The following is a 22,102-nucleotide window of genomic DNA, read 5'->3' on the forward strand; positions in this document are numbered from 1 at the left end:
CTACTACTGTAAACACATGTTGGAAAATCTTAACCCTCATTCAATCGTTTTTCAATTAATGGCCTTTCCATCAGGGCTAGAGAGGACCCCGGCCTGAGGGCAGATGTTTAAGGAAAAGCAACTCCTACGAATGAGACTGCTCTGCGCAGCTCAGGAAAGGGGAGAGGATGCCGAAGTGGTCTGCTCAGCCTCAGGACCAGCCAGCTGCTAAGACACGTGTGTGAGGATTGGACCACACCCCTTCCCCTGCCAGGCTGCCCTGTGACTGCTGCTCCATCGTCCTCTCTCTACACCTCCCACGGTGGGAGATGCTCCATGAATACTGGGTGAAGAATGATAAGTGCACCCATATGTGTGTGGATTTGTATATGCCGTTTCATCAGGATCAGTATGATCGCCCCATCTTGCAGATGAGGAAACTGAGGCTCACGGGTGAGAAACCCTCTGCTCAAGGTCCACATTGCTAAGTGGTAGGGCCTGGATCTGAACCCGGGTTGGACACATTGGATGCTCTTGCTCTGTTCTTCCATACCACCACACACCCTCCAGGCAGGAAGCTGAGTGGAAACTGCAACCACCTGAACTCACGTCTACACACATACATTTTCCCAAAATCTACTGAGACACAATGAGCAAAAAAACAGTGAGACCCAAGTCAAGGAGATGCATGGATTCACTGGTACCAGACACAATCACACGACAAAAAGGAGAATTTCCAAGCCTGAGCCAACAGGAGCTACAGGAAACTCGACGTGCAGATTTAATGACACCATGAATCATCCCAAAGACGTGCTGTCACCCCCGTTCTTCATCCACACCCTGAAATTAAAGGGGAAATTGAAAATGTATTGATGTTCTTTAATATCAAGGCCTGGATGGGAAACCAGATGTCCTTTTAAGCTGGCCTGAAGGTTTAGTGCCCAAGTCTAACACAGCAATTGATAGTTTGTAACAGAAGTTGACACGGTGCCCAAAACTGCGCCTGATGCAGTGAGAAACAGGAGGCACGCATTAAGGCCCTACAGTGTGCAGGTGAATTCTGCATAATAATTGTTCCTGTATGGTGCACTTTTAGGCTTTGCAGACATTACTCAATCTCATCTCACAACAGTCCTCTAAAGCAGCTACTACTGTAATCTTCCCGCTCCATAAACAAGGCTTAGAAATGGTAAGTAACTGTGATGGAATAAATGGGAGAAATGAATTTAAACCAAGGAATCCAATGTCAGGACCCATGTTTCCTGACTGCTCTGTTCCACTGCTTTTGACTGTTCCATTTTACAGAGAAGGACACTGAGGCTCGGAGAGGCAGGTGGACTTGCCGAGGCAGCGCTCGCCTCAGCCTGTGTGACTACACACAGGCTCACCTAGCCTCCCAGTGGTAGAAGAGGGGCTGCCCGACCCTTTTGGAGAGCACGCTGCAGGCTGGATGAGACCACGAGGAGGGTCAACCATGCAAGAGGCTCCAGGTATACGGTAAAGCAAGGACTGTACCCGAGGCAGGAGGCTGGCAAGGGAGATGGGCGGGGCAGGAGCCGGAGGGCACAGCCTTTCTGGAGGGAGGGGTGGAGTCGGGCTTTGGGAAGAGGGGTCAGGTGGGGAGGGCTGAGGAAGACACTCCAAGCTGGAGAAGAAGATCCCGCCTAACAGCGATTAGCTTATTGAGTGGTTTCTGCAAAACCCTCGAGCAGCAAGGGCTGATACCGACATTTCACAGTCAAAGGCTCCAAGGGTAGAAAGGAGGAGACTGGAAGGGAGACTCAGGCAAGGAAGATGCCATGGGGGGTGGAATCCCCAAGGGGGCTTGCTTGACAACAGGCAGAGGAGGCAGCGGGACAGGCAGCAGGTGGTCCCAAAGCCTGGTTGTTTCTGACCTGAAGGTGCAGAGAGTTGACTTGGGAAACAGATTCTGTAAATATCCTATATTCCGCATCGTGCAATGTTTTTATGAGACAAAATAACTCTTAAGCCTTGCTTGCTGTCTTCTCTGATCTTAAGTAGATGCTTAGTCCTTGACACTTTAAAAAACCAACCCAGCGAACTGCCCTCAGTGGACACCTGCCTGCACAGCTCCTGGGGGTCAGCAGAATCTGCCTCATCTCCCCCACGCAGTCTTACCTGCCACTGGGTACTAGGACTAGTGGTTTTTGAACAGAGTTGCCCAACAGAATCATGCATGGAACTCTACCCAAAAAATCAGTTTCAATGGGGGTGGAAGGTAAGGGGACCATTCACGTTTAAGAGAGACTAAAGACTAATGGAAGATGTTAATAGTATGGGAACCTATGGGCAGGAAGACAGGGGGATATGGGTCCTCTCTGTTCCTTCAATTTTTCTGTTAAGTCTAAACCTTCTCTTAAAAAAAAAATAAAGTCTATTTTTTTTTTAAGAGAGAGAAACAAAAAGAAACCAAACAACCAGATGCAATGAGTGCCCTTAATAGTAGGACCCTTCTTTTAAAAAGCACTGCGATCCAGTTTTAGAACTGGGGTAATACGAATGTCGGGCTCTTGGATGTTATTGTGGATTTGCTCATTTTCTTAGGTGTGATGATGGCGCAATAGTCAGGAGATGTCCTAGGAGACATCCTTCTTCATATGATAAAGATGTGAAATTATTTTAAGGAGAACTGTTATGATGTCTTCAACTTACTTTCACTTCGGTGGGCATAAAAATCCTATGTAGACAGAAGTAGAGAAGAAGGTAAAGATAGAAATAAAATCAATATGAAAAAAAACCTAGTCATTGTCAAATTAAGGCAGAGGCTAGCAGAGTTGATGGTGCCTGGGCACTTTTGTTGTTAAAAAAAAAAAAAAAAGAAGGGAGAAGAAGAAGAAGATAGAAGGAGAGGAGAGAGGAAGAGGGGGGAAGAAGTGACACTGTCTTTACAGGTGATTCTGAGGAACTACCGATTGATTTAAAAAAAAAAAAAAAGCAAACATTTCTCCTCACCTTTCAGTGTTCAGCCCAACTGCAGCCGCCACCAGAAGCCTTCGCCCACCTCTCAGGCTGGCCTGGGGACCCCCTCCGTTCCACCGCCCCCAGGCCTCCCCGTCTCTGCACTGTGATTGCTGACTTGTTTACAACTCCCCACAAGACTGTTAATTCTGAACTAGACCATATTTTCCTTCCATGAATCCCCAGGATCTAGACGAGTCCCTCAAGGAGAGTTTGTGGATTGGAAAGAATGAAGAACTGGAGGAACAGAGAGATGAGGGGCTGCGGAGATGAAGAAAGGGGGGCAATCCAGCTGCTGAGTTCAGCCCCCAGCAGCCTCACTTATCAGTTGGCCAAAGCCACTCCTCTGGGCTTAAAAATAACAGGTTCAAAACCCACTTCCATCCAGCACACAATCTAATGAGAAGTTCTCGTATGTCTAAGCCCAGTCCAAAACCTGGTTTTATTTCTACAGAATTTTATCAACTGCAGAATGGAGAGGGAGCTGGCACCACATCTGGTTTGAACCCCTCGTTCTCCTCCTGGAAAATACAGACCAGAAAGAGAGCTTCCCGGGTCCCACTCTGCCCAGGGTGGGAGAGCGCTGGCTCTCCCACTGCAGTCTGACCCTGTGACACAGCTCCCACAGTGCTGTGAAAGAACAACCTGGATAAGTAAAGGAATTAAAAGTCTAACTGGATGAGAGATTCACTTGGGTTCAACATATTTTCCATAAACGTTTAATGCTTTCCTTCACTCTCCATGCACAGACATTACCTCAGCTGAGTGTGGGACAATGGTTAATAACCACGTAAAAATCTCAGACTTAGTCGTAAAAGCACCCAGTTCATCATAAAAATGCTGTTTTAAGTGAATGGAAATTATCAGTCCGTCCCCGCCTCCTTATATCCGTTCAGAGTCATTCACTGAGGGCCACGATGCCGGCTGCTGCTGATGCAGAGGTGACTAACCCTTCCATTCAAGAGGCTTATAGTCTGGAGGGGAAGGCCACTCACCAGCGTATGACCTGAGGGATGTACGAGTGAGCCTTCGTGTTCTCTGAGGCATGGAAGCCAAGGAAGGAATGTTTACTTAGCAAAGAGAGGAGTCCAACTCAGCACTCAGCTTCCAGGTAAGATGGACCAGCTAGTATCAGACAAACCCCCCACTCAGAAAACATAGAAAAACTAAATTTAAACTTAAAGGCATTAGAGAGTTTAAAAAAAAATTGGTAAATCTAATTCAGAGCACAAGGCAAGATGGTGATGACCTCTGAGTGAGGAGGACTAAATAAGGAGGGCATGACTCAAATGGATACAAGACAGTGTTAGGGGCCCTACCTAGAGATGGGCTGGTTTTGATTTGGGCAGTAATCACACAGGTATGACCAATCTTTGAAAATTTCATAAAGATCCAGTTTCCAGTATGTTTATTTCAGTAAGTCCACTTAACAAAAATTTAGCTCAATTAGGAAACTGCAGCTTCTACAAGGATGTTGTGAACCACTGATGATTAATTCAGATGGTTTTACGCAAAGTCACAGCTAACCGAGGGGAGCCTCAAAACTCCTGAGATATCGTCAGAGCTACCGTCTAAGATCTGGAGCTCCAAATAGAAAACAGCCCTCCTACCCACAGGAACCTGTCCAAGAGTGACGATGGCTCCAAGAATAAACCCTGGACAGAGCCAGACTTCTCCTGCTCTTCGCTTGTTCAGGCCCTGCCTGCGTGGTTAACATGGTTAACACGTTTGCACTGAAAATTTTCATGCTTCCATTTCCACATCTTTCCCACTAATCTTCTTAATACTGATAAAACTGAAAATAACCCTTGTGTCCTAGGAAGACATAAAACCGTTTTCATGAGCGGCTCATTCATTAAGTCTATTCAGGGTGGATTAAAATGATCCTGAGCTCTGGTTCTCAGAATGCAGAAACCAGTAAATAAACGTGCTATTGAAATAAGATCAGCAGTGGGTGCTTAACCTACTTTGAGAACAAGCTGTTTTTAACGCCAAGGATCATCCATTCATATTTACATAATTAATGAACTAATTACAAACGAGTCTTATCTAATCATTTAAGAAGGTCTCACGACCCATCCTTGGCCCCCCCTTCTGCAGTAATTTTCTTGAAAGTAATACAACTTTACTTTAAAAACAATACCCTATAATTTAGACCTTTTTACTAATACAAGCCAGCCTCATCCCACATAAAAATCAACAGAGGCTGATCCAAGGAGGATGGTGGTGTCTAAATCTTTTTCTTTTAAACTAAGTACCACAAGGCAAGAGTATGAGGCTACAACTGTTTACAGAAGGCAAATTTTTCCCCTGGAAAAGGAAAAGTTGTAATGCCATCTTTTAGCCAAACGAAAAGCAGTTGTGTTAAATCGGCACCAAAGCAAATGATACATACAACAGTAATTAGTGAAGATTACACAGTAATTAAAATCACGATGATTATGTGAGTGAGAATAATTTATACAATAAGCTCCACGCTCACATTGCAATATGGTACCAGTCCAACAGCAACACTGGAGAGCCACATTGGGTAATAAATTCAAATCACAGCATCTCTAATTATGTGGTGATAGATGGGTCATTGAAATTTAGGGATAAATAAAGCCTCTGATCAGGATACATACAATTTTATTTGGACATCCCAAGGCTACCAGAAGGGGATCCCAAATACTCTTAACACTGCCCACCTCCCAGACCTGTGGCTTCCCCACCTGCTTCCACCAATCCTGCTTCCATGCTCTGTGATACAAGACAGTTAACCCATCTGGCAAATCCACCCTTGGCTCCTGATACCAGCATCATTCTTCTAATCACCCTGTGAGAGGCCATCTAACTTCTATCTATACCAGTCATTTATTCGTTCAGTGCGTATTTACTGAGCATCTACTATGTGCTAGACACTGTGGTGGGTGCTGAGGTGTAAGAAGGAAAAGATAAGATTTATGTCCTCAAAAGGCCTACAGCCTAATGAGGGAGACAGCTGAACAGATGATCTCACCATAACATGGACGTGCTATGGGAGGGGAATTGTGGGGTCTGCAGGACCACGGCAGAGGGCCACATGACCTGGCCAGGGAGTCAGGACGTCTCCTGAGGCTGGTGACACAGGAGCTGAGTCATGAATAAGAGTTCATCAGGTGAAGAAACACGGGAAGGGTGTCCAGGCAGAGGAAGTTCATGGCCACAAGACCGAGGGCGGGAAACAGCACCATGTATGAGGGAGGCCACACACCATTTCAGGCACAAAGTATGAAGAAGAGATGCGGGGAAAGGAAGCCAGAGAGTAGCCAGGAGCCAGGTCATGGAGGGCAGTGCAAGCCTGCTAAGGTGCTTGAGCTCCATCCTGCTCTGTCCTGCAGGACAGAGGGAACAAAAGTTTTTCTATAAAGGACAGATAGTAAATATTTTTGGCTTTGGGGCCATTCGATCTCTGTTGCAACTCCTCAACTCTGCCAGCACAGTGCAAAGACAGTAATAAACGATATGTAAAATTTGAAAAACAACCAAGGGTGTGGCTGTGATTCAATAAAATGTTATTTACCACAGCAGGTCAAGGACAAGATGTGGCATGTGGGCAGCAGTTTGCTGACTCCTGCTGTAGGTGACAGGAAGCCACTGAAACCAGATTTTCATCTGAGAGAGATCACAGTGGCTGAAGGGCAGAGGGCAAAGGAGGGACCCAAGGAGGATGGCACTGGAGGTCTATGCCAGAGTCTAGAACAGAAAAGGTGGGAGCCTGACAAAGGTGTTGGCAGTGAGGATGGAGCAAAGTAAAGAGAGTCAAGAGTATTTGCTGGGGGTGGCCGGGGTGTGTGTGTGCAGAATCAACAAGATTTAGGGATCAGTTGACTGTGGGGGTGAGAGAGAGGGATGAGACCCCAAGATGATTCAAGCCTGGGTGGCTTTATGAGTGACAGGCCCAGCAAGTGATACTGAGAACACTGGCTGGGGGAGGAGTTTCCTTGTAGATAGGCGGGGTTAAGCCACCAGGGAGACATCCAGTCAGCGAGCATCTCAGCAAAGGCAGTTAGCTACGATATACGCGTACAAAACGTGGGGGGACGTGAGAGCTGGAGGTCCAGATGTGCGGTTCATCCATTTACAGTGAGGGCATTAAAATCACAAGAGGACTGCCTGTGACCAGGTGGAGGGAAGAACAGCATGTGACAGCAGCGTGCTGTGACACCAGCACCGGGAGAGCCAGGGTAGGAAGGAAAAGACCAGAAAAGAGAAGTCTGGGGAGCGCCAAGGAGCAGAAGCATGCACCAGGCCAGGCAGACAGAGTCCAAGACGTGCCTGACAGGTGCCCGAGCAGGAGGGAAGTCCAGGAAAAGATCACGACTGGAGAGTGTGCCCTGGCTTGTCCCTTTGGAAGGCGCTGACACGGTGAGAAACGTTTCAGAGGAGCAGTGGGGGCAGGCCCCAGGTGAGGTGAGTAAGTGAGGGTGGTGCGTGCGGCCCCATTCTGGAGAAGCCGGCTTCAGGGGAGGAGAAGGGATCACTCAGCAGGACTGCAGGGCGACGGGCAAGGACATGGCTGGAACGGGGACACTTTGAAGGGGCCCGTAACCAGCGGAGGAAGAACAACCTGAAAGGAGGAAGCAGGGGACGCGGGGGCCAGGGATGAGGGGGATGCTGGGTGCACTGCAGGGGTGAGGAGGGGCGGGATTGGAATTAAGACTCCAAGGGGACTGGGTCTTGTCTTCTGACCCCAGGGGAAGATGGTAGCAGACAGAGATGGATTTATAGACACCACAGAAGTTGAGGCCATCGTCTTCTTATCTTTGAATGAGCCAGGAGTTGAGGGTGTCTCTGCAGAGTGACAGAAGGGGGCTGGAGTGAAGGCAGGGTGGTTTGGAGTAATTGTACAGTGAAATGAAAGGAACAACGGCCCAGTGACAAGACGTGAGCATCTGCACAGGTGTTCAGTGAATGCCCCCGCAGAACCGGGTGAGTAACCACCTCTGGGCCTCTGCAGGATGTGGGGATGGGGTCCAGACTAAAATGGGGCCTGGACTCTCCTTGGAAAGCCTGAGGTACTGGAGGACCCAAAGGGACAGGACAGAAGCCTCTACTGGAACACTCTCTCAGCAGGGCATGGTCCTGGAGGGCACACAGAAGACCAGGGGAGCAGGCCAGCCCCGGGGCGGCCTGGGCACCACCTGCTGCCAGACATCAAGAGAGACTCCAGAGGCGAGCGTGGCTGCCACCACCAAGCCCATAAACTCCCTCCCGGGGGCCACGGAGGTAATTTAGTGTCTCCGTCTCCAGAAGCTCTTGCATTTATCAGCAGCAGCTGCATGATTCCTGGGCTGTAAATCATAAAGCTTTAGGCGTATTTCTCTTGAGTTGACATCCCCTTATAAATAACACAAGGAGCGCTTTTATTTTTTTGGCAGAAGGCTGCTTTCTCTCTCTTCTGTTTTTAGAGTGACCTTCTTTCTCAGTCAAATTGGAAACGTCCAGGAGACTCTTTTATTGAGCCCTGTGATGGGCCAGGTAACGCAGGGTGGGGCAGGGCAGACAGGAGCCTCGGACTCCACCACTACATGCCTCCTAGCAGAGCGCTGGGGTGAGTTGGTGGCATCTAGCCAAGTTTCAAATGCAAATTCCCTTTGACCCAGAGAATCATTTGCCCATGTGCATAAGAATGTGTGTTTTTTTAAGGCTTACAGGCTAACAGCAAATATCCTGCAATCAAATAAAAGTGAAAGAAGACTGCAGTTAGAGAAACCATGGCATCATTTTAAGATCTTCTGCAGGAACTTAAAGGAATGAGACAGACTTATGTGTGCCAATAAGGAGAGATCTCCAAGGTCTACTGTTGGGGGCAATAAGCACATTGTAAGAATGTATTGTAACATTATATACATAATATAGCATCATATCGTTTATGCTTTTTAAAACCCCACAAATATGCTATGTGTTTGCTACCAGTACCTGCATGTTTAGAAATGCACAGAGAAAGATGTGGAAGGATACGCACCAGACTGAAGATGGCAGGTACCTTAGGGAAGGGAACTGAGGTTAGGGTGGTGGCCAAGAGGATTGCAGCTTTCTCAGTTATAGCTTAAGTTCTTGAAAGGGGAAGTATTTATAGATTATAGAGCTGGAGGCCAAAGCTCCTGAACTCTGGGTCAGTCCTTACTGTAAGCTTGGGTAAGCTATTTCCCTGTGCAGACATCAGGTTTTCCCATTTATACAATGGGATTGGACTAAATAATCCCAGTGGTCCCTTCCAACTCAGAAGTTCTAGAATCTTTATATTGTAAACATACTCCAAGGACAGGGCTCAAAATTTTCAGGGCTTAATGCCATGGAATGTGGCACTCAGCAGGCACTTAATAAGTATCTTTTAGATGGATGTCAAATGTTGAATAATGATCCTTACGCAGTTTTAATATCAATAACAGGCCAACTCTTTGCCAGGAAACTTTGCCAGGTAAGTGACCTGCCTCCTGTGTAAATGTCAGAGAGCCATAGCAGTGCAGCAAATACAAATACAGGGTTTGGAGGGATTCAAACCTGGGTTCAAATCCCAGCTCTTCCACTTCCCTGCTGAATGACCCTGAGCAAATTATTGACCCTCTCTGAGTCACAGTCAGTGCTGAACTGTGACCAAGTACAGTTAATATTTCTGCTCAAACACTGTTGTTACGGTCAGTTATTCATTCAACAAATACTTACTGAGCACCATCTGTATGCCAGCCCTAGGGACACCAACAGGAAGAAAACTGACAATGAGGGCAGGTGAGTCCTTTCTTGCCTCCTGCCCCATCGCTTCCCTTGGTGCAGGCACCTCTGCTCTGAACAGCAGCTGGACAACCCTGAAGACTTGGAGGGGGAGGAGGCAGGGGCAGGGGGAGGAGGCAGGGGCAGGGGCATGAGGCTCTAGAGAGGGCTGCCTGGGGATACTGAAGACTGCCCTGACCAAGCCATAGCTACATAAGCGGGGATGTGGCCACCTTTGCCTGAATCAGTTGTTGCCTGCTCTCTGGGCCTCAGATTCTTCGTCTGTAACATGGTGGGGAAATGACATCAGTCTCCTGGGATTACTCCAGGCATCAAACAGACACCAATACTAACAAAGCAGCTAATTTTCTTGAGTTCTTCCTAGGTGCCGCACTCGGAGAGCACCCTCTCATTAACCCCGACTACAAATTACTCAACTAGAAATCTTGATCAGAGAAGTTAAGCAACTTGCTCCAAATCTCACAGCTGCAGACAAGCAAATACAGGATTGGAATCTGATGCTCTGACTTCAGTCCAAGTACTGAAACCTGGCAGCCTCCCACCTCCTGCTCAAATGGTGTCAAACAACTCAGGGTGTAACCCAGGGGCTAAGATCCTTATCCTGCACCCTAACATAAGGATAGTTATGACACTTGGATATTATGTTAATGAGCTTTCACAATCAGCTCTGGCCGCCTTATCTGCTGGCTGACAGGGAAACACAGAGGCATTTAGTTATCAGGAGAGAAAAAGTCCTCATCATTTGAAGTTCACAGAGGACATGGCTCTCTCTCTGTACAGGTCTTTGTTTTTAATTAAGAGCAATAATCAGATAATCTTGCTTTAATTAACTCCCCTGACGCACCCCGTTCTCCAAGCCTCCCTTTGATATTTTCAACATCAAATCTTTCAGCCCAAGATTATCTGCAGACACGCGCCAGACATTTGCCACTTGCCAAACATGCCTGAAAGGTTGGCGTGAACTTCCACCCCTTTCTTTTTGGAGAGACAACCCCCTTCTTCAGAGCAAGCACGTTTCATGTCGGGAAGGGGCTGTCTGGGCTGGCCCCATCAGTCTGTGATACTTCTTTCTATCTTATCACATTGGTTCTTCTGTTATCACACGAGTGGTGCGCATTTCATCTTAATTACACATCTGCTTAATCCATAATTTCTGATTCATGGCCATTAGCTCCTAATTACAAGAGAGCCACCCTTGAAAAGGAAAACCAGATGAGCTGAGGAACGGAGATGAAAAGCAAGAGGAAGATGGATATAAGTCCTGCAACTAGGGCTGCGTCCGGGGGCCCATCTATCAGAACAACCTACTGTTGGCAATCCCAGACTTGTGAGGGCCCCATCTCAGGCCATGACAGAATGTCTCCTTCCATCGTAGGAAAAAAAATACAAAATTCTAACATTCAAACAAAGCTGATGTTTCCGAGGAACAAATCATCCAGCCTAACGGTCTTTATACAGACTCTCCATTAAAAGAAACAACAAAAAACCAGAAAACGTAGTAGGTAAATATGTTCATAAAGAAAAATTTAAATCCAAAACTATCTATAAATGGAAAACTAGCAGGACTTGCCTTAGGTAGAAGACAACTATAATATATCCACAGCTGGGTTTTTAATGTTCACCTCATGCTCAAAACCATCTGAAAAACCACGCTTCAGGAAGGCTGTAGTAGATCCTCACTACTTCAACTGTTTAGGGCAGTAAATACAATTATATTTCCTGTTTTACAGATGAGGAAGGGAAGGCTCAGAGAGGGTAACTGATCAGCCTAAAGTCACACAGCAAGGAAAGGGTGGGGTCATACCTCAAACCAGACCATGCTTGTCCTTGCCTAGGATGGAGGAGATGGAAGATGTGAACAACAATCTTCAAAGTCTGAGATTGTCTGAACTACTGGTCATCCTGAGGCAGCAGGGAGCTACTCTTACCTGGGGCTGAGGATACGGCTGCTGACGGCTGACTGTCTTGAGGGGGTTCTCACGGTGTCCGTGGCCAGGGACAGAGTACAACTCAACCAGGACTGCAGACTGCCCTCTGGCCGGGAGCTGAGGATGGAGACGTTATCTCTAGAACCAGAATGCAAGATGCTGTCAACACAATGACCACCACAGTCACAGCAATGCCTAGATATTCATCCCCTGGCATGAGCCAAGCATTGTGCTAAGAGCCGGACATGTGTAACTTCATAATCAGTGCTCACAGCACCACCCCTGAGAGGTGGCAGCCAGCGCTGTCCCTAGTACACAGACGAGAGTAACAGGATCCGGGGATCTGTGTCTTGGCCACGGTCCCCTAGTCAGTCAGTGATGAAGTTGGGGTGCAAACCTTGGCCCCTCTGATTCTAACACCCATGCTAATAACCACTGCTCTTCCTTGGAAAGACAAACACTCTAAGGCGGATGCTGAGGTAGCTCCAATTCTGGAGTAAAATTTGGCTCTGAATTTCACACCAAATGATGCGTTCGTGGAATCTGTCAAGTGTGAAGGTCTTAACCCCTCATCTGCCTTACTTAACTGGAATGTCTCTGTGGACAGACACTTTACTTGTATGCCCCCCATGCCTGAGAGCAGCACCGGGAAGGGCCTGTGACGGCCTCCCACTAAGATGGGTGCTCAATGACTGTTTTATTTTATGGTTGATATACTCACTCAAATACATATATAACATACATTATATATTAATATCTACCAGTGTTTATTATTAGTACATATAAACTTTCATATGTATATACACACACCCATATTTATTTGTTTCTAGAGCACACCATGCCAGGCACATGGGAAGGAGCTATAAACATGAGCCTAACACTGAGCCTGCCCTCAAGACCCCATTCTAGCAGAGCAGACATCTATATACATAAATAAAACCTTAAATAAAAAAGAAAATTACTGATGCTTAGATAGGGACAGGCTAGGCTCTAAGGAGGACAAGGAGGGAGGCACAAGGGAAGGAATCAGGTAGGGGCCGCTGAGCTACACCTTGTCTGGAGGTGAGGGCTTGGCCACACAGGCCTGGAGACGGGAAGTCTAGGTGGGAGGAGCAGCACACCTAGGTACGGAGGGCACGGACGGCGTGCAAGGCCAGAGTCCAGGCAGACGAGGAGGGAAGGGTCAGACGGTGCAGGGCTCAAATGTCAGTCTGAAAAGTCTACTCTGAGGTGATGGGGGGCCACTGAAGGTGTTTGAGGACACTGGTGTAAATCATGGGCTGTCATCTACAAGAAGTGGGACAGTTCAGTAACGTGTCCCTGGGGCCGTATGTTCTGACCAGGGGGTCAGAGCTCTCATGGGCACTGTGGACAGCTCTCCAGATAGGCATGGATGTCCCCTCTGCAAACTGGACACAGAGAGTTAAGGGCTTGTCTCTGGCTTCAGTTCTACTCAGGGTTAACTTACATCTCTTTTGTGCCGCCGCTGCCACGATCCACCGCTGTCTGGACACTAGAAGGAGGCACAGGAAAGAGTCTGTTACCCTTGGGCTGCCAGGGGCTGTGGAAGAACAGTCTCTGATGTTAAATAAACTCGGGCTTGGGACCCACTTTCAACCGTTGCCACTGTGTGTGATCTCAGGCAAGTCACTCTCCCCAAGTCTCCTGAGCTCCTTCATAAAATGTAGCTAACAACGGGCCACCGCCCCCAAAGCTGTGGAGCTAAGTGAGATAACCCTTATAAACATTTCAGCATGGTTCTTGGCAAATCAACAGTGTTAATGAAAGGGCAGCCACCATTATCACTACTCTTGTTTTAGTACAACTAGTACTGCTATTAACAGCATCACAAGTGTCAGAGAGCAAGGCATTTTCTTTATATTCTTTATGAGCACTTGCAAACCAGACACGGGGCTGTAGTGCTCGGCTTTCCCAGTGCATTCTGGGAAACTCTGGAACTAATGACAACAGTAGCTATTCTGCGGGGAGCACCCCTTGATTCAACAAATATGCTTCACATGCAATCTCATCTAACCACCTTGCCCGGCTCTATCTTAGAGCTGAGGAAGCTGACTCCCTTGTCTAAGGTCACACAGCTTTGACTCCCAGGTCTGTGAGAGACACTAAGCTCATAATCTTAACCAGAGTGCGACTGCCCAAGGAATGGGTGCGGACAACCAAACCCCAAACCTCAGACACCTAAGCCATCATTTTAATCCTGGTTCCTCAGCCAAGACCTCCCAGCTTTATTCTTCACTGCAATCTGGGCAATTCTTTCCCAGAAAACCTGATCACTTTCCCTAACAGATGCACCTGTGGCTAGCTGGCCCCTACCCTCAAGGGCCAGTCACTCTTGGGGCTTCTACTAACATCTATCTGTCCCCATCAGACTGCAAGAGCCCCTCAAAGGACAAGAACATCGAATCTTGTTCATCCCTTTAGCCCCAGGGCTCAGGCAAGATTAGACGTTCTCTCAGACAATGCCTTGTGAACCCAACAGAAGAGGGGTCTGTAAACAACAGCATGGACCAAATCTATCCTACAAATCTGTTTTTTATAAGTTAAGTTTCATTGGAACATGGCCATCCTCACTCATTTGCATTTTTGTCCATGACTGCTTCTGCTCCACAATGGCAGAGTACAGTAGTTGCAACAGAGATCACACAGCCTGAAAAGCCTAAAATATTTACTATCTGTCTGGTCTTTTAAAGAAAAATTAGCTGATCTCTCCAGTATAACAAAAAGCACCTTTTGTGAATGATCCTTCAAGGGGCAGAATAATGACCCCAAAGATGTCAACATCCTAATCATTCACCTCTAATCCCCAAAACCTCTGACTATGTTTCCTGACATGTTAAGAGACTTTGCAGGTGTGACACGGGTCTTGAGAGAGGGAGGGGATCTTGGATTATCTGGGTGGGCCTTGCCTAATGACTCCAATCCTCAAAAGCAGAGAACTTTCCCCAGATCTGGTCAGGGGGAGGTGTGGCTATGCAAGAACAGTCAGAGATGCAACATTTCTGGCTTTGAGGATGGAAGTGGCCACAAGCCAAGGAATGTGGGTGTCCTCTGGAAGCTGCCAAAGGCAAGGAAATGGATTCTCCTCTAGAGTTTCCAGAAGGAACACAGCTCTGCTGACAGTGATTTTAGCCCAGGGATATCCATGTTGGACTTCTAATTAACAGAACAGTAAGATAATTAAGCCACGATATCTGAGCTAAATTACTATGGCAGCCACTAAATTTGTGATAATTTGCTATGGCAGCAATAGAATAAAAGTACCTTTTGTGAGTGACTCTAAATCTTCTTGAGAATCTATATAAAATTGTTTGATTACAGCTCCTTAACAAACTATTCAAAAACACTTAAAAACAAAAATTGTCACAGAAGCGGTCAATGCGAGCAGAACCAGCTCTAGTCCCACTGTGACCTGAGTCCTCCCTAAGGCTCTGTGTGCTGGGGCTGCAGGAGGAACACCAGACCGGGAGGAGAGGTGACTGAATCCTAGTGCCCTCAGGGTGTGGCCTCGGCCTATTCTCTGACCTCTCTGGGGCGTCAAGTGTCCCCATCTGTGAAATGAGGTGTTTGCACACTGAGGACTTGTCTAGCTTGGGTGCTTGAAAATTACATGCAATGGAGAGGGTGCACTTGGGCCCTAGAGCCAGAGTCCTGGCCCTTTTACGAGACTCTTATGAAGACTGTAAAACTTCCATTTCCCCAAATGCACAAACACGGACTCCAATTTTAATGCAATATCAGAAGGTTCACCGTATAATCTCTAGAACTCATGCATGGACACTCCCTCCCTCAACCTATAGTTCAAAGACCCCCACTAAAGACACTGGTTCCAGGTGACTGAAGGTGGTAAGCGAGGGCCAGGGGAGCAGAGGGGTTTGAGTGAATAGGGCTACATCCTCGGAAATACTCATAGAAAGAAGAAAAGAGCTAAGAGTCTTGTGGGCCAAGCCACAGAGTTCAAGAAGGTGTCGCATTCCCCTTAAATAGAGAGGTGAGTCGTACACAGGACAAGGTTTCTCGTGCCCACAAGCAGGGAGGATGGGCGTACACTGGCTGCAGTAGGGGCCAGATGTGAGGCAGGATGAAAGAGAAGGAGGGGCTTTGGGCCCATTTCCCACCCCAGGACTCCATGACTCTCGATTTAAAAAGGCTGTGCCCAGAGACCCTGGTGGGTGCCTGGGAAACCTAATGTCTCCATAATCCTAAGGTAAGTGGCCTTGAACTCTGCAGGAGACAAGGTCTGTGCAGCCAGGCATACTTCCTCACCTACTTCATGGGACTGAACAACAATCTTAAGTTGAACCCAGCACAGGAACATCTTTAGAGCACAATGCAGCTAATCAAGGCACAGGCTAGGGCTAATTCTTCTGGCATAACTGGACATCTCAAAGTGAGTGAGTCTCCAGTCTGGGGGGTAAGATACCCTTCAGCAGAGGGCACATTTAAACATTGAGTCCATGCACAGGGAACCTTCTTCTCTCACTCCAGCTGCACTCCATCCTACACTAGAATTTCCTACAGGAGTTTGCTTTGGTGTGAAAGAGGGGGGTCTTTTTAAAGGAGGCATTTAAAACCCACGGACCCTTCCACCACACGAAGAAAGTCTCTGGACCTCAAGCTCCACGAGGCTGACTCATGTTTGCCTGTTCCCTACCGTCTCCTGCCCTAACATGGAAGGTAGGCACTGATGACGGTGGTGATGGTGAGTTTAACCTTCAGGAAGGGCAGCTGACCTGTCCATGGTCCTGATCTCCCTGGCAGTGCAGCCTGACATGTGGTCCTTGGTTCTCCCCTCATGTCCTGACACGTGGCCAGTGGTTCCTTATCTGGCCTTGGTGCATGTGGCTTTTCAAGAAGAACCTGGGCCAGGCATTCATGAACAAGGGGATGGCTGATGAACAACTTAATGTTTTTTTGGTATATTCCTTGTGGGTAAGTCTTTGCCAAGCAACTCCAGTCTGAACGCAAACACTGCCTGGTAAGTAACACGCAAATGCATTGGCCCCACACCACAGTGACAGACAAAAGTTCACCAGAATGATAAGCCAGTTACTTGGCAGAGACAGACCTTGATAAGAGAAAAGAGGAAGATGGCATGTTTGACATGACAGGAGAGCTTGGTCATTGGAAGTGTGGATGATGGGGTCGGCCTGGAAATCAAATCATGTCCCCTCACCTACTGTGTGAGCTGGAACCAGTTTCTTGACTTCCCTGAGCTCCAGTTTCTTCATCTGTAAACTGGGGGTGATAACGATATCAACCTTAGGAGTTGTTGTAAGAGCAATGCATGTAAAATACATAGGTTGTGTAGCGTGGCACAAAGCCAGTCCTCGGGAAAGAGGACCTATGACCACAATGATCAGTATTTCCTGGGATGCCAGAGTGGATAAAGCAGCTTGGAGCCCTGTCCCCAAGAATCCCACTAGCTGGGTATCCGGGCCTTCCAAGCTAGAAAGATGCTTAGAAAGACAGGTGTCATCTGTGGCATCATTAAACACATGCTATCCTGCCCTAGGGCTCCGTGATTTAATTTGGAATGTCTGAGAATAACGGGGAAAAGCTGTGAGCTATCCCTTCCAAGCAAAATTAGAGGGTGAGAGAGTTGTGGGAAAAGCGACATGAGCAGGTCCAGAGCCTGCCCTGCTCTGTAGCAGGAACCTTGCAGTCTGGCCAGAGCCCAGCCCACTAATGAATAAGTCAACTCAGAATTATGCCCTCGGTGGCAGCTGCAATCTTTCTCCTTGTCCTACCGCAGCCTCATTTTCGCTAAGTTAAAAGGATGGACCTTGGAAAATGTGCAGCTTACACTCAACATAGCAATAAAGGACTCCTTTTCAGAGCATTCATCTGAGGTGGGGCCAGCTGGCATGGACACACTCTCAGCTGACCCACGAGTTAGAGATCATCTATTGACTTTTCCACCCCCTACCCTACCCCAAACTCCCAGCCGAGGCGATGACAGAGCAGCCGCAGACCCCAGGCCAGGAATAGATGAGGCTGTCAGCTGACACCCCTCTCTCCATGACAAATGAGCCCACTCCAGGCCTGGGGGGACAGCTTAAAGCATTTCTCCATTAATCTAAGAAGGCTGACGCCACAGTCTAAGTTACAACGCGGGGGCCCTGGCGCAGGAGAGCACGCATTTAAACGCTGCTGCACAGGCAACCTGGCTTTCTGAGCACGTAGCCACGTTTCTAGCCTGGAAGGCCTGTTACGCTCAGACCTAATTCCCAACATGGGGAAATGTGCCTTTTCATAATGTGAACAAGTCTCTCAAAGAACTTCACCTCCACTGAAGCACTGCTCTTCCTCTCTCTCCTGGGGTGGGTCTGAATCCTAATTGTGGGCTGTTTGGAGAAGTACCTCAGACCAGTCCTTCAGGCTCCAATCCAAGCCTCTTACCCGAGGTGGCGAGACGATTAAGGGAGGAGCACGGTGTGGAGCTGGCAGGCGGGGCAGAGCACAGGCCGGCACTGGGGCAGGTGCTGGGACTCTGCTCCCGGCGGCGGCTCTACAACCCAGCCACGCACGTTTCTTTTTATTGCTGATAACCAGTTTAATTACACTGTGACCAGACAACATGGTTTGCATGATATTAACTCTCTGAAATGTGTTGAGACTTCTTTGTGGGTGATTTTTCTCCAGTCTTCCTCGGCTCCTACGCTGTTATTGAAACCGACACTCCGTGTAAGTTTCAAATCTAAGTTACAAGACAGCGAGTAAGGACCAAAGCCTGCTGACATCTGAGAAACACTTCCCAAGAACCACCCCAGGGTCGGGGCTGGCTTCGCAGGCTCACAGCCTGAGCCCAGAAGGGCCTGTGCTCAGTATGATGCTCTGCTGTGATCATCCTGAAATTCTAAATCTATTTTGAACAAGAAGCCCCATGTTCTCGTTTCACAGTGGACCCACAGATTATGTAGTCAATCTTGCCTGGGCTTCTTGGGCCCTTCAAGGAACTGGGGGACACAGTGGGCTTCCATGGCCATTTCAAAAGGGGAAGAAAGGTAAGAAAAGAGGGGAGGGGGAGGAGAGAAGAGGAATTCCCTCTCTCCCATTTATCTCACTCTGGCACCCTGGTCAACTTTCACTTCCTAGAGCATTCCTCCCTTCCCTCCAGAGTGCCCAAGTCTGGCCCCTTCTTCTCACCCAGGTTTTAAATCAATTCTTCCTCTCAAGGGGGCCATGTCTTCCTGCCCTGCTACTCATCACAGCACTGTGTTCTCTGCCTCCTCGACTCCTACTGTATTCTAGTGTTTAGTCCTCAGCCTGCTCCCTGTACTCAAGGATGGGGACAGACGGATGGACACACACACACACACACACACACACACACACACACACACACACCCCCAGCAGGATGCAGGTTCCATAAGCCAGAGACCACCCTATACTCTTCTCCCTCCCTGTTCCTCAGGAATTTAACTTCTTCCTGATCTCGGGTAAGTTATCCAATCTCCCTTTATCTGTAAAATAGAGGAAAAGGATAACAAGAAGCAAGTGGAATAAGACAAGCACCCAGAACACTGCCTGGTGCGGAACCGGTGAGAATCCACCACATGAAGGAATGAAACTGAGGGCTGGTGAGCCCCTACCGGGCACAAGGTACTATGCCAGGGGATCATTTTTTTCCACCTACTTATCAACCCACCTTACAGATGAAGAGACTGAAGCTCAGCAAGGATGAATAACTTGCCGAAAGTCACGCAGAAATGCACTGCTGGATCCCTGCCTGGAAATCAGGCTTGGTAAAATGAAACGCGGCTCCCCTGCCCCCCCACCCCCCGAGCAGCCCCTACTTCCAGCTGCAATAATCCTTCCAGCTGCCTGGGCTCTTCCAGGTACAAGAGGCCATCTCTTCACACCTGGTGTTCTATGATCATCCCCCACCTTACACAACCCTGAAACGCAGGTGAGGTCCCTTCCAACTTGAGGACGCGTGTGTCAGGTGCTGTGTGGACACTCGTGATCCAGACCCAGGAAAAGTCATCAGACATTCAGTCAAGAGGAAGATTTAAAGCCCCAGAGACAAAAAAATGGTGAAAATGCAGACAGAAAGCAAAGGTTCAGATTGGATTCCCAGGGGCCCAGGACCTGGAGCTCAGAAAACCTGAGGGAACAAGGGAGTTCGCATGAGGCTTGTTATCTGGAGAAAAAACAAAGGTGCCTCTTACTAGGATGACCGTGAGGGCAGGGTCCCTTTATGGCCCCAGGGGACCCGCTGTAAGCAGTGACCGGAGTGACGTTTGTCACAGTCCGTGACCTCACCAGCAGGACCTCGCTCCGCAGGCAAGAGTCTGCTCTTGTCACACGTGCTGCCCAGCTTCTCCCTGCACCTCCAGGCACGGACTCTCTGCCTCTTTCCAATCTTGTTATTTTTAGAACTTTAATTGTTTATTAGAAAAGCAATCTCTTGCTATGCAAGTAAAAATGGTTCAGAAGTTTTGCTCATTGGCAAAAAACCCCAAATACTAGTCTATACGGCCATTAATTCCCATTATAATTAATGCAAAAGCTCTAGCATTTCTATTAACGGAGAAGCCAGCCCAGCATCGAGCGGGTGATATCGACACTAGGGATTTGTAATTACAGACGTTAGTCCTGTCATGACACTAATAAAACTGGAGGGGGGGGTGGCGGACGGGGGTTTCTATGTGTACGCAGGAGCTGGGAAGCAGCTGTACCATCCGTATCTGCTGTTTTGCCAGCAATCTGACAGCTGTGCAAATTAGCAGGGCAAGGCAGAAATCCTTAGAACGTGCACAAAGCCATCTTTGCACAAACTGAGGAGTTTTTTAGATCAAGCCCTTTATTTAGAGGCAAGAACATGGCAAGTGCACCGGGTCTCTGTCTTCACTGATGCTGAGCGTGACTGTCTTCATGGGGAAGTTGGAGGTTACATGCCTCTAAGCAGCTTATGACCTTCCCAGGACTGCATGAAGGGGAACAATGTGTTCCTGGTCTAAGATCAGGAGTATAAAGTACATGACTTGTATGAGCAAACCCTCCTAAACAGGACACTAGAATGGCCAGGGATGTGTGTGCATGTTCACTGCATAAATCTGAGAAAAAATAAATAAACTTGAAAAAAATAAAAATTTAGGTCCAGCAGTGCCTTCCCTCAGTATTAGAATGTTGGTGTGCTTCCTTCCAGTCTTTTTTCTGGACTGGGTGTGGTCAGCTCTAGTTCAGACGCCTGGGTCTTCCCACTGGCTAAACCATGGCCCGCAGGCAACTCTCTCTTCTTCCCTTGCTGCCCGATTCATCCACACACCTCCTGCCACAGGCAAAGGTCTGGCTTGGGGACTAAGGAGCCCTGGGTTCTAAATCAGTGCAGGGAGCTAATCTGCTGTGTGACCTTGAACTTCTCTGAATCAGGGTCGTCATGCAGAAAAGGAGAGGGTTGCACTCCATGGGCTGGTATCTGAACGTTTTGGCTGCAGCACAAACCATCCCCCACAGAGACAAAGACCAGGAGGGAGCAGCTGCTGATGCAGCTGGAACAGGTGTGCGCAGGGGTGGCTGGTGGGAGCTGGGAGAAACCACATCTGTGGTTCAGTTAAGGTGCCCCATCTCGCACCTTCACATTATTTATGCAGAGGAGATGCCTCTCCCTGTGGCCTAGGCTTTGCTGCAGAGACTTCAATGGAGACAGAGATGCTACAGCCAGATGGGAAGCTGTGGTTTCCAGAGAAATCACACACCAAGTAGCTGTGGGGAACAGGACGCTATGGGCCACCTGCAGGGGCTGGACAGCCAGGGCCTGTGGGCCCAGCCAGGACACCTCAACCTCCTCCCAGCTGAGCAGCCCACCCATGGGACTGTCTTGAGACTTGACAGAAGATGGTAGGAGGCAGCCTGTATGCCTTCAGAGGAAGGGAAGAAGCCCTGACATTGAATTTGAGGGGTCCTGCCCATCATCAGCCATCTAATCTTGCATCCGCGAATCAGGGATTGCCTTTGTAAAATAGTGCTCATTACTCTCTGTAAGTATAACCGGCACCCTCAACAGCACTTACCTGCCGGGCACGACTCACCTGTTAACTCACGTAACTCTCACTCACAACCCTGAGGTACACTGTGAGTTGAATACATGCAATGTCCAGTCGGTAGGTCAAAAGTGGTCAAATCTTGGCAATTTCATGTGGTTTGCCCAATAATGTTACGTCTACTATACAAATGAGGGAATTAGGCTCAGACTGAACGTGGGACCTGCCCAAGATCATACCCTGGAGTCCACTTTGCAGCCACTCCTCCAGGTTGTCTCCCCAAAGGCTGGCGAGCTGGGCTGTGTGGTTTCGACGGTAAGGCGGGGACACTACCACCAGCGGGGAAGCAGCCTGCCTTTCCTCACCTGAGTCAGCCAGTTACCCCTCCCGCACCTGAACGCAGCTGGGCCTCCCAGACGATGCGGCCCTGAACCACAGGCTGGAGAGTGGAAGCAC

General features: G+C 48.3%; 1 protein-coding gene across 4 annotated transcripts in view; it reads right to left on the minus strand.

Moving 5' to 3' along the window:
- MYO18B (myosin XVIIIB) overlaps nucleotides 1-22,102 on the minus strand; it is a 215,617-nt gene that overhangs the window by 8,756 nt on the left and 184,759 nt on the right. For all 4 annotated transcript variants that reach the window (XM_032472209.1, XM_032472207.1, XM_032472208.1 and 1 more), the window contains 2 exons: nucleotides 13,108-13,152; nucleotides 11,640-11,777 (listed from right to left, as the gene is read on the minus strand). In XM_032472209.1, coding sequence (XP_032328100.1) covers nucleotides 11,640-11,777; nucleotides 13,108-13,152 — 183 coding nt within the window. The remainder of the gene's footprint in view (nucleotides 1-11,639; nucleotides 11,778-13,107; nucleotides 13,153-22,102) is intronic.

Source organism: Camelus ferus, chromosome 32, assembly GCF_009834535.1.
Source record: "Camelus ferus isolate YT-003-E chromosome 32, BCGSAC_Cfer_1.0, whole genome shotgun sequence".
Lineage (NCBI taxonomy): Eukaryota > Metazoa > Chordata > Mammalia > Artiodactyla > Camelidae > Camelus > Camelus ferus.